The sequence below is a fragment of the Oncorhynchus mykiss genome, chromosome 23 (genome assembly GCF_013265735.2).
Source record: "Oncorhynchus mykiss isolate Arlee chromosome 23, USDA_OmykA_1.1, whole genome shotgun sequence".
In the NCBI taxonomy this organism is placed as follows: domain Eukaryota; kingdom Metazoa; phylum Chordata; class Actinopteri; order Salmoniformes; family Salmonidae; genus Oncorhynchus; species Oncorhynchus mykiss.
In genome coordinates this window covers 46595495-46607614 of record NC_048587.1, presented here as the reverse complement: position 1 = coordinate 46607614, position 12120 = coordinate 46595495, and the positions used below count along the sequence as shown (strand labels likewise).

General features: G+C 40.8%; 1 protein-coding gene across 1 annotated transcript; it reads right to left on the bottom strand.

Moving 5' to 3' along the window:
- Window positions 1-330: 330 nt before the first annotated feature.
- Window positions 331-4772, bottom strand: LOC110503124. The gene is made up of 6 exons (XM_036959908.1): window positions 4637-4772; window positions 4166-4360; window positions 3442-3512; window positions 3310-3320; window positions 2902-3067; window positions 331-2558 (listed from the first exon to the last, which is right to left on the bottom strand). The coding sequence occupies exons 1-6, from the start codon at window positions 4770-4772 to the stop codon at window positions 1860-1862; spliced, it is 1278 nt and encodes a 425-aa protein (XP_036815803.1). The 3' UTR covers window positions 331-1859.
- Between the last annotated feature and the right edge of the window lie 7348 nt (window positions 4773-12120).

Here is a 12120-nt window from a genome sequence, read left to right as displayed (position 1 = left end):
CAAACCCACAGTTTCATCATTTGTCCAGGTGGCTGGTCTCAGACGATCTCGCAGGTGAAGAATCCGGATGTGGAGACCCTGGGCTGGCGTGGTTACACGTAGTGTGCTGTTGTGAGGCCAGTTGTACGTACTGCCAAATTCTCTACAACGAAATTGGAAGCGGCTAATGGTACAAAATTAACATTAAATTCTATGTCAACAGCTCTGGCAGACATTCCTACAGTCAGCGTGCCAATTGCACACTTACATCTGTGGTGTTGTGACAACTGCACATTTTAGTGTGACCTTTCATTGTCCCCGGCACAAGGTGCACCTGTGTAATCCACTTCTTGACATCACACACCTGTCAGGGGAATAGATTATCTTGGCAAAGGAGAAATGCTCACTAACAGGAATGTATACAAATGTGTGCACAAAATGAGAGAAACTTTTTGTGCTTATGGAATCTTTTATTTCAGCTCATGAATCATGGGACCAACAATTTACATGTTTCGTTTATATTTTTGTTCAGTGTAGTATAATAAAAGTATGAGCTGGCGCATACATAATCAACACCTCTACACAAAATAATTTTCTCTTAACTGTGAATAAACTGTAAGCTACAAAAAGTCGCACACTCCATATATTACTTCCTAGTAATTTATTGGGTAAAATAAAAACCATGTTTCGGCATCACTGTGCCTTCAGGTTCACCGAAACGTCAGTGACGTTGGTGGGTTTTTTTTTACCCAATAAATTACTGTTGGTTATATATATGGAGTGTGCTACTCTGTTTTTATAGCTTACTGTTCTGTATAGTATAACAGAGGCCGAATTAGACCCAACAACTTTTTTCTGACAGATGCTTTTGTTGAAAAGAGCCATTTGGTATTTCATGAAGACAATCAGTGCAACCATCTCTGAAGCATTCCACAACTTTCTGGCCATACAATGTCCAGGATTTTCAGGTGAATATATTTTATCAATGATCTCAAGAGGACTTTATTTGGACATCAGTTATTTTTTGTGGTTATGTTGTATTGCTCAATGAAGATTACAATAATGGAAAACCTGTTCTGGCTGATTTGTCACAAACACATGAACTTATGTCAGGATTACATGCCCGTTGATGTATAGATATTGATGTGACCTGAGACACGTGTTTTAATGAGAAACGGCATAAACAAACAGGACATCAGAGGGAAACAGGATCTTACACAGGTGATCAATTATTCACTGAACCACCCGTGTTACAAATGGAGAGACCACAGCACCTCTCATCTACCATTCTGTCTTTCTGTGGTCAGTTCCATTTTTAGACCTACACGATTAAAGACCTTTGACCTGAATAAAGTTGACACTGGTCTAAGGTCAGTTTTTTGGGGGTTCAGAGGTGAGTCAGCGGGACAGGAGAGGTGCTGTGGCAGCCCCCGGTTTATAATCTGATGGATAAAAAGCATTATGTAATGTAAACCAACGTGTACAAGCCAAAGTATTTTTTAAAAACAACAGCTAACGGTTTCTAATCTTCACTCAAAGATCAAATGTGTGATGATGGAGTTTTACACCATAAGGATTGAGAGTCCAACTCAATGATGGTTGTTGTTCTGACAAACCCAGTTTTAATATTAATTCAAGATATGGAAAACTACAGCAAAGGCAATAGAAGTTAAAAACAGAAGTTAATCATCTACAGAATAGCATTAATCATAAACATTGCACATTATTTAGATTTAAGTTACAGGGACTAATAACTGCTTCAATAGCACTTTATATACACAAAAGTGTCTAGCTATGTGAGAAGCCATGTTCCACACAAGGACGTATTAACAACAGTAAAGCATGTGAAACCTGTGAAGACTTAAGAGTGTTCCAAGACACTAAAGGTTGTTTCGCCTGGAGCACAGGGACACAGAGGAGCCATCCCAAAGAGTAAATACTGGGTAGAGAGGCTCAGCGAATGTGGTACGGAAGGTGTACAGGTGGGTCAATCCAGCAGAGACAACTCTGTAGAAGGACAGAGTGCCAGCCAGCCAGTCAAGATACACCTCTACTCTTTTAGAGAGAGAGGAGGGGACATGTATGCCAGTGCTCTCATCGCCATGGCAGTCAATGTAGTTGTAATGAGAGCAGTTCAGTCTCCAGGACTTGGCATTGCATCCATGCCAGTTGTCATCAAACTTGTCTTTTCTATTGATTCCTTTGTATGCCACTCCTATACTGACCCATTCCCCACTCCAGTCTGCCTCCCAGTAGCATCTCCCAAACAAATCCTCTCTACACAGCACTTGTTTTGAGTGGTCAAATCTTTCAGGATGGTTAGGATATGGCTTCTCCCTCACCCGTGTCAACTTTCTGTTCCCTTCAGACAGCAAGAGCAGTCTGTGTGCTGTGTTCGGCTCCAGTGTGAGCTCACAGTGATCTGATTGAAAATGTGAAATTGGTTTAGAAAAAAACCCACCATTCAGAGAACGTCTATCAGTTTTCCACTCAACCCTGCACTGAATGTTAACTCTAATATGTATCGTTTTCCACAAGAGAAAAAAAATATTGTAAAATGTTAGTTTTCTGATATTCAATCAAATTGGTTCTCAGTTTGTACTATTGTTTTGCTGACTTCACAGCCATATTGTCCACATCGAAGTTGATCCTGCTCTCTTCAACAATGTCTATTCTGTTCAAAAAATAGACAATGATTTATTGGCACATGCAACCGGTAGGGGAAATATATTATGTTACAAAAATTGAATTCATTCACCCAACCACATTCATTTTTACTTGAGTTTTTCCAGTTTACAGCATGGCTCATCCAGTAAAGCTGAGAACAGATTCACTCCTGAGTCACCTGGGTAATTGAAGCTCAGGTCCAGCTCTCTTAGTTGCAAGACCTCAGTTAGAGTGTATCTTACATCCCATGTGTACTGAACTCAGAGTCTTCAGTTGACAGTGTAGAGCAGAGAGCAGCTTAACTCCTGAGTCCTGCAGGTCATTGTGACTCAGGTCCAGCTCTCTCAGGTGTGAGGAGTTTGAGCTGAGAGCTGAGGCCAACGCTTCACAGCATCTCTCTGTGATGTAGCATCGATTCAGCCTAAAATACAAATTAGTTGATGGAATGTTTTTCACTGTTAAAATGACCATGATATTGTAAAAATAATGATCCATCCCAGAACTGAATGAATATTGACTGTAGTATCTGTAGTTTACAGTGTGGATTCCCAAGTCCGACACAAAGCAGCTTCACTCCGGAATCCAGCAGGTTATTGTGACTCAGGTCCAGCTCTCTCAGGTGAGGAGTTTGAGTTGAGGTCAACTCTTCACAGCATCTCTTACACTGATTCAACCTAAAATACAAAATAGTGTTGAAGAACAAACACATTGGGTTACTCAATCTGAGCAAGTATCATTTCATATTCTGTGATTTTGATCTGGTATTACAGAGCTTTTTCTGGATGCTTTGACTACTGGCAGCAGCCTTAGAAGACCCTCCTCTGATGTGGTGTATTTCCTCAGGTCAAACACATCTAGCTCCCCTTCTGAAGACAGCAACACAAACAACAGAGCTGACCACTGTGCAGGTGAGAGTTTGCCTTCTGAGAGACTTCCTGGTCTCAGGTAGCATTGGATCTCTTCCTCTAGAGAATAGTCAGTCATTCAGCTCATTTAGACAGTGGAACAGATTGATGCACCTATCTGGAGAGAGATTCTTTCTGATCTTCTCTTTGATGTACTTGACTGTTCCCTCCATGCTGGTTGAGCTGCTTCCTGATTCTGTCAGTAGACCGTGTAGGATAGTCTGATTAGACTACAGCGAGAGGCCAAGGAAACGGAGGAATAGGTCCATATCTCCATTCTCACTCTGTAAGGCCTGATCAACTGCACTGTAAGTCGGTCAAAGTTTTGTGTCCAAATGATGATTTTCTGAGCTTACTGGATTAGGATCTCTGTTGGACCAGTGGACTTTTGTCGCCATTCTTGAAAGTGAGAAACACATACAAAGCAGCAAGCAACTCCTGGATGCTCAAATGCAGAAAGCAGTTCACCTTCCCCTGGTACAGTCCAAACTCCTCTCTGAAGATCTGTGTGCACAATCCTGAGTAGATTGATGCTTCTTGATTTGATTTGATTGATGCTTCTCTGATATCAATTCCACACTCATTTAGATCTTCTTCGTAGAATATTAGATTACCTTTCTCTAGTTGCTGGAATGCCAGTTTTCCCAGCGACAGGATGCTCTCCCTCATCCACAGAGGATCTCTACTTCGCTCTCCAACGTACTTCTGATTCCACTGTTTGGTCTGAAAAATCAGGAAGTGCGTGCACATTTCATTCAGAGTTTTGGGGATGTCGGCACTCACTGCTTCATCCAAAATTCTCTCCAGAACTGTGGCAGAGATCCAACATAACACTGGTATGTGGCACATGATAAAAGGCTCCTTGATGACTTCATGTGTGTGATGACTCTACTGGCCAGGTTCTCATCATTGATTCTCTTCCGGAAGTACTCCTCCTTCTGAGGGTTGTTGAATCCTCATACCTCTGTCAGCAGGTCAATATACTGAGAATGGATCTGATTGGCTGCTACAGGTTGGGAGGTTATCCAGATAAGAGCAAAAGGAAGCAGATTCCCCTTGATGAGGTTTGTAAGCAGCACATCTACCGAAGTGGACTCTGATGTCACAACAGCTCTTATTGTTCTGGAAGTCTAGAAGAAGTCTGCACTCATTCAGACCTTCAAAGACAAACAAAACGTTGCACTTGTCATAGTCAGAGGAATCAACGTTTTTCATCCCCATGATAAAATGACCAAGAAGCTCATTCAAACTGTGCTTGTTTCCTTTCCTCAAATTCAGCTCCCGAAAAGGGAACGGGAATACTAACTGGATGTCTTTATTTGCTTTTCCTTCAGTCTAGTCCAGAATGAACTTCTGCACAGAGACTGTTTTTCCAATGCCAGCTACTCCCTTGGTCATCACACTTATGATTGGTGTGTCTTGTCCGGGTAACGATTTAAAGATGTTGTTGTATTTGATTGGCGACTCTTGTGTTGCTGGATGTTGTCTCGATTTGTCTCACTTCATGTTCACTGTTGACCTCTCCACTTTCACCCTCTGTGATGTAGAGGTCTGTGTAGATCTGGTTGAGACGTCTTGTTGGATTTCCTTGGTCCCCAATTCGCTCAAATACATGTTGAAACTTCTTCTTCAAGGTAGATTTGAGTTTCTCGCCAGACCATAGCAAGCTCATCTGAATAACCAAACAAGTCATAAAACATTTAGGCTACATGTCAAAATATATTTTATATGGTGGTTAAGGCTGCCCCAATCACAGATGTATAGCGACTGTTAGTAACTCTTCTCATCTGTGGAACCACATGGACAAGGTCAGGTGTTCCCAAACTGGTTTGCACCAGGGACTCCTTTTGTGATAGCAAATTCATCAGGGACACCCTCATAATATCAGAACACAACTCCTACTTTAGATTGAGATAAAAAGCAGTTTTACTATGACTTCTGCGGTGCACGTCCGGACATATCAAGTCTTGTCAAATGTTGCAGTTTTAAAGCCAATTTCCTGAAATTGTATTCATTTGCCTTGGGGAAGAGAACATTTTGCAGTTTTAAACCTAATTTCTTGTAATTCTAAACATTTTGCCATGGGGCAGAAAAAAATTATTGTTCAAAATAACCTTTTGTGTGATTACAAGAAATGTTGTGTATGGAGCACTGTGGATATCAATATCCCATGAGCCAGGCTTATGTTGTGCATGTACAGTGCTTTGGAATGTATTCAGACCCCTTGACTTTTTAAACATTTTGTTATGTTAAAGCCTTATTCTAAAATGGATTAAATACACATATTACCCCATTATGAAAAAGTGGAGAAAAAAAAAACAATAGAAATGTTTGCTAATTTATTAAAAATGAAAAACACTAATATTTGAATTATATTAAATACTCAGACCATTTGCTATTAGACTCGAAATTGACCTTTTATTTTATTTATTTTTATTTTACCTTTATTTAACTAGGCAAGTCAGTTAAGAAGAAATTCTTATTTTCAATGACGGCCTAGGAACAGTGGGTTAACTGCCTGTTCAAGGGCAGAACGACAGATTTGTACCTTGTCAGCTCGGGGGTTTGAACTTGCAACCTTCCGGTTACTAGTCCAATGCTCTAACCACTAGGCTACCCCGCCGACCTCAGGTGCATCCTGTTTCCATTGATCATCCTTGAGATGTTTCTACAACATGATTGGTGTGGTAAATTCAATTGATTGGATATGATTTGGAAAAGCACACACCTGTCTATATAAGGTCCCACAGTTGACAGTGCATGTCAGACCAAAAACTATGCCATGAGGTCGAAGGAATTGTCCGTAGAGCTCCGGGACAGGATTGTGTTGAGGCAAAGATCTGGGGAAGGGTAGCAAAACATGTCTGCAGCATTGAAGGTCCCCAAGAACTCATTGGCCTCCATCATTGTTAAATGGAAGAAGTTTAGAACCCCCAAGACTCTTCCTAGACCTCGCGCCCTGGCAAAACTGAGCAATCGGGGGAGAAGGGCCTTGGTCAGGGAGGTAGCCAAGAACCTGATGGTCACTCTGACAGAGCTCCAGAGTTCCTCTGTTGAGATGGTAGAACCTTCCAGAAGGACAACCATCTCTGCAGCACTCCGCCAATCAGGCATTTATGGTAGAGTGGCCAGACGGAAGCCACTCCTCAGTAAAAGACACATGACAGCAGCTTGGAGTTTCCCAAAAGGCACCTAAAGGACTCTCAGACCATGAGAAACAGATTCTCTGGTCTGATGAAACCAAGATTGAACTCTTTGGCCTGAATGCTAAGCGTCACTTCTGGAAGAAACCTGGCACCATCCCTACAGTGAAGCATGGTGGTGGCAGCATCATGCTGTGGGGATGTTTTTCAGCGGCAGGGACTGGGAGACTAGTCAGGATCGAGGGAAAGATGAACGGAGCAAAGTGCAGAGAGATCCTTTATGAAAACCTGCCCAGGACCTCAGACTGGGAAGAAGGTTCACCTTCCAACAAGACAACAACCCTAAGCACACAGCCAAGACAACGCAGGAGTGGCTTCGGGACAAGTCTCTGCATGTCCTTGAGTGGCCCAGCCAGAGCTTGAACTCGATCGAACATCTCTGGAAAGACCTGAAAATAGCTGAGCAGCGATGCTTGTCATCAGACCTGGCAGAGCTTTAGAGGATCTGCAGAGAAGAATGGGAGAATCTCCCCAAATACAGGTGTGTCAAGCTTGTAACGGCATACCCAATAAGACTCACGACTGTAATCACTGCCAAAGGTGCTTCAACAAAGTACTGAGTAAAGGGTCTGAATAACTATGGAAATGTGATATCAGTTTTTTTTATGTGTAATACATTTGCATACATTTCTAAAAACCTGTTTTTGCTTTGTCATTATGGGGTATTGTGTATATATTGATGGGGGGGGGGGTTAAATTCATTTTAGAATAACGCTGCACCGTAACAAAATGTGGAAAATGTCAAGGGGTCTGAATACTTTCCGAATGCACTCTAAGCCCTTTTGTTGGCCGGCAGAACAATGTCCCCCCAAAAATAAAAATACAATTATAATTGGGTGTGGCTCATTGATCACTAAACCCACTGACGCCAACTACTTTAATGATTGGCAAGGTTATCTCACTTAGGCATAACATGCCAACAACACATTCTGAACCCACACAACCATGCAAAACTGACCACATTATGAAAGACAAGTATTGTCATTTAGAATTCAGGAAAGTGAGTGTGGAAGAGGTGAAACATTTATTGTTGTCTATCAACAATAACAAGCCACCTGGGTTTGACAACTTGGATGGAAAATTACTGAGGATGATAGCAGATGATATTGTCACTCCTATTTGCCATCTCTTTAATCTAAGCCTACAGGAAAGTTTGTGCCCTCAGGCCTGAAGGGAAGTAAAAGTCATTATTCTACCCAAGAATAGCAAAGCACCCTTTACTGTCTTGAACAGCTGACCAATCAGCCTGTTACCAACCCTTAGTAAACTGTGGAAAAAATGTGTTTGACCAAATGCAATGTTTTTTCACAGTAAACAAATTAACAGATTTTCAGCATGCTTATAGGGAAGGGCATTCTACATGTACATCAACATGTACAGCACTTACACAAATGACTGATTGCCTGAGAAAAATGTATAATAAAAAGATTGTGGGAGCTATTGTGTTTGACTTCAGTGTAGATTTTGGCATTATCGATCATAATCTGCTGCTGGAAAAAATGTATGTGTTATGGCTTTACATCCCCTGCTATATTGTGGATTGAGAGTTACAGAGGGTATTCTTTAATGGAAGACTCTCCAACATAATCCAGGTAGAGTCAGGCATTCCCCAGGGCAGATGTCTAAGCCCCTTACTTTTTTCAATTTTTACTAATGACCTGGCTCTGAGTAAAGCCTGTGTGTCTATGTATGCTGATGACTCAATGTATGTATGCTGATGACATGTCAGCTACCACAGCAAGTGAAATCACTGCAACACCTAACAAAGAGCTGCAGTCAGTTTCAGAATGGGTGGCAAGATTTACACTGAAGAAAAATATAAATGCAGCATGTAAAGTGTTGGTCCCATGTTTCATGAGCTGAAATAAAAGATTCCAGAAATGTTCCATATGCACAAAAAGCTTATTTCTCTCAAATTTTGCATATATATATAGATGCATATCTACATTCCCAGTCATGTGAAATCCATAGATTAGGGCCTAATGAATTGATTTGACTGATTTCCTCATATGAACTGTCACTCAGTAAAATATTTTAAATTGTTACATTTTAAGTTTATATTTTTGTTCAGTATAGTTGGTCCTAATTGTTTCAAAAACTAAAAGCATTGTATTTGGGACAAATCATTCACTAAAACATTAAACCTCAAATAAATCTAGTAATTAATAACGTGGAAATTGAGCAAATTGAGGAAACTGAACTTCTTGGCATAACCATGGATTGTAAACTGTCATGGTCAGATGCAACAGTAGCGAAGATGGGGAAAGGTTTGTCCATAATAAAGCGCTACTCTGCCTTCTTAATAATGCTATCAACAAGGCAGGTCCTAAAGCCCTTAGTTTGGTCGCACCTGGACTACTGTCCAATCGTGGGGTCAGGTGCCACAAATAGGGATTTAGAAAAATTCCAATTGGCCCAGAACAGGGCAGCACGGCTGGCCCTAAAATGTACAGGGAGAGCTAAAATTATCAATCTCTCCTGGCTCAAAGCAGAGGAGAGATTGACTTCATCACTACTTGTATTTGTGAGAGGTTTTGACATGTTGAATGCACCGAGCTGTCTGTTTAAACTGCTAAATCATAGCTCAGACACCCAGGCATACCCCACAAGACATGCCACCAGAGGTCTCTTCACTGTCCAAGTCCAGAACAGACTATGGGAGGCGCACAGTGCTACATAGAGCCATGACTACATGGAACTCTATACCACATTAAGTAACTAATGCAAGCAGTAAAAATAATTTTAAAAAATATTTTAAAAATTATGGAAGAGCGGGACTGAAACAACACAAACATAGGCACAGACACATGCATATAAACACATGCAAACATATGCACTATACACACATGTACACATGGATTTTGTGTTGTAATAATGTGGTGGTAGAGTAACATTAGTGGCCTGAGGGAACACACTTAATGTGTTGTGAAATCGGTTGTGAATGTATTGTAATGTTTTTAAATTGTGTAACTGCCTTAGTTTTGTTGGACCCCAGGAAGAGTAGTTGGGAATCCATAATAAATACAAATACAACCCCTCTGAATCAGAGGTGGGGGTGCTGCCTTAATCTACGTTCACGTCATCGGCGCCAGAGGAGCAGTTGTTGTTGGGGGTTAACTGCCCTACTCAAGGGAAGAATGGCAGATGCATCAGATTTTTTTGCTGTAGGTAAAGAGGATCTAGCCTCCGACCAACAAAGACTTGAATTCTTATGTTTCTCCAGCGAGTCAGCCAGCTCCTTCTGATTCATGTTCCTCAGAACGTGCAGTGTGGTCTTCAGAGCCCCTTCTCTGGCACTGCTCTCCTGCTTCTCATTCTCAGTATGTTTATCTGTGTAATATTTACAAAGAATCCTCTGGAACCTCTTCAATTCATTCTTCACAAAAGAGATGACATTGCATTCAAGCAATTGCAACAAACAATTCAAAATGACATAGAGTACTAAGTCAAAACAGTCTTGGAGGTAAGAATCGAGGTTTCGAAGCCATTTTCCAGCACGAGCAAATTAAGACAACCCACCTTAAATATGGAGAACAGGTCCATTTCATGACTTGGGGCAGACTGACCATTTGGAATTTATGACTGACTTCTCATATTGGTCTCTGGGTACTCTGTGTAGGAACAAGGCAAGTACCGTTGCTAAGCTTTTTTATCTCTGGAAATCGCACTCAGATTTCTTAAAATGACAAGACTTTTTACTCTTGTTTTGGAGGAAAGTCTCCAGTCCGGAATTCTACAGGCTCTCTCTTTGACTTTTCACTCTTCATGGATATACCACTGGGTACAGGGGAGTCTGGTCTCTCCTGCTCGACCCTGTTAACCACCAGAAAAGACATCTTCAATCAGGAGACAGTAGACTTACTTTTTAAATGGGTCTGTGTTAGTATGTCAACATTTTGAGAGACAACCTGGTCCTGAAGCACTTACCTTTGGTTAGTTTGAAAAGGTCCTTCTCTGAATTCTATAGGTTCTCGAATGGACTGGTTACTCTTCATGGACACACAGCTAGGTACAGGGGAGTTGGATCGATCCCTGTCAAAAGCATAATATCGACATCTGCAATCAAGCTACAAAATATCAATAAAATAAAAACGAGAAAATACAGGCTATTCAAATGTTTCCAAACCAAACTAGTTACCTATTTTTAGGAGTGAATGGTCCCTGTCTAATCTCTATAGGTTCCCTCTGGTCTCTCTGGTTGGATTTTGCTTTGATACATTATAGAAACACTATTGATTACAAATGTATTTCCCATGTTGATAAATAGTGAAGGATATGGTACTTGGGATGTTATCAATACATAGAAAACATGCTATAAACTCAATTGAATCCAGCACATTCAAAAACACTCCTCTCACCCCATGTGTTCATCAGAGTTGTTCTCCCCAGAAATACTCATTTTGGAGTTAGGGTTTCTCTCCTCTCCTCCCCCAGAGAGACTCCTGCTATTACCAGCCCACAGTAAGCACATGAGTACAAACATGAAGACTTAAAAGTGAATGAATAGTTTACCAGAAAGTTAACCTGCAGTCATATTTCACTCCTTCAGCAAAAAGTGACACTGAAGTTCGCCATTTGTTTCTTTGCACCATATTTTCTTATCAAATATGGTGCAAATGGGGTGGCATTGGTTAGAGCGTTGGGCCAGTAACCGAAAGGTTGCTAGATCGAATCCCTGAGCTGACAATGTAAAAATCTGTCGTTCTGCACCTGAACAAGGAAGTTAACCCAGTGTTCCAATGCTATCATTGTAAATAAGAATTTGTTCTTAACAGACTTGCCTAGTTAAATAAAGGAAAAAAATAAATAAATTCAAGCAGTTGATTTCTCAGTGAGAGCCGTATCTTGTTCACCAACAAGTTTGTCAACATTCCATTCAGTGCCATCATTAGTAAGCATAAAAAAAAAACAGATGACACCATGAGGAAATGGCTTTGTATTACTGTAAGTCTAGTTTCCTTGAATTTACCTTGAACCCAATCCCCCACTCTCAAGAAGACATATTACCATATTTATGTACTGGTAGAAATCTAAGTGCAAATTCAATTTATAATAGCATTTTTAGACAGAGGATGATTGCTTTGTGTGGTTGTTTGTAGGCCTATGCCATCAAACAATGATTATTGTCTTACTTGGCATTTACATTAAGACTAGCCTGACCTTTAACCCTTGTATAAGGTGCCTAACCTGTGAATCAGTCACTAATATGTAGACAAAAACACACATACAAACAAAAACGTACTGTCTCCCACCCTGCTGTGCTCTCCATTATGTCCCTGTCACAAAGTGAGAATTATGTCCCGGTCTTGTGATGATGATGTTCCGCCCTGTATGAACCGCTTTGTTCAGATTACATAGATAATAAT

Excerpts from the sequence above, each read along its gene's own strand:
- LOC110503124 (XM_036959908.1), bottom strand. The coding sequence starts at position 4,772 with ATGGGGATGAAAAACGTTGATTCCTCTGACTATGACAAGTGCAACGTT. Across the intron at positions 3,513-4,165 it reads ATTCCAGCAACTAGAGAAAG|AAGGGGAGCTAGATGTGTTT; the intron begins GTAATCTAATAT and ends TGCTGTCTTCAG. Across the intron at positions 2,559-2,901 it reads AACTGAAGACTCTGAGTTCA|TTGAATATCAGAAAACTAAC; the intron begins GTACACATGGGA and ends GAACCAATTTGA.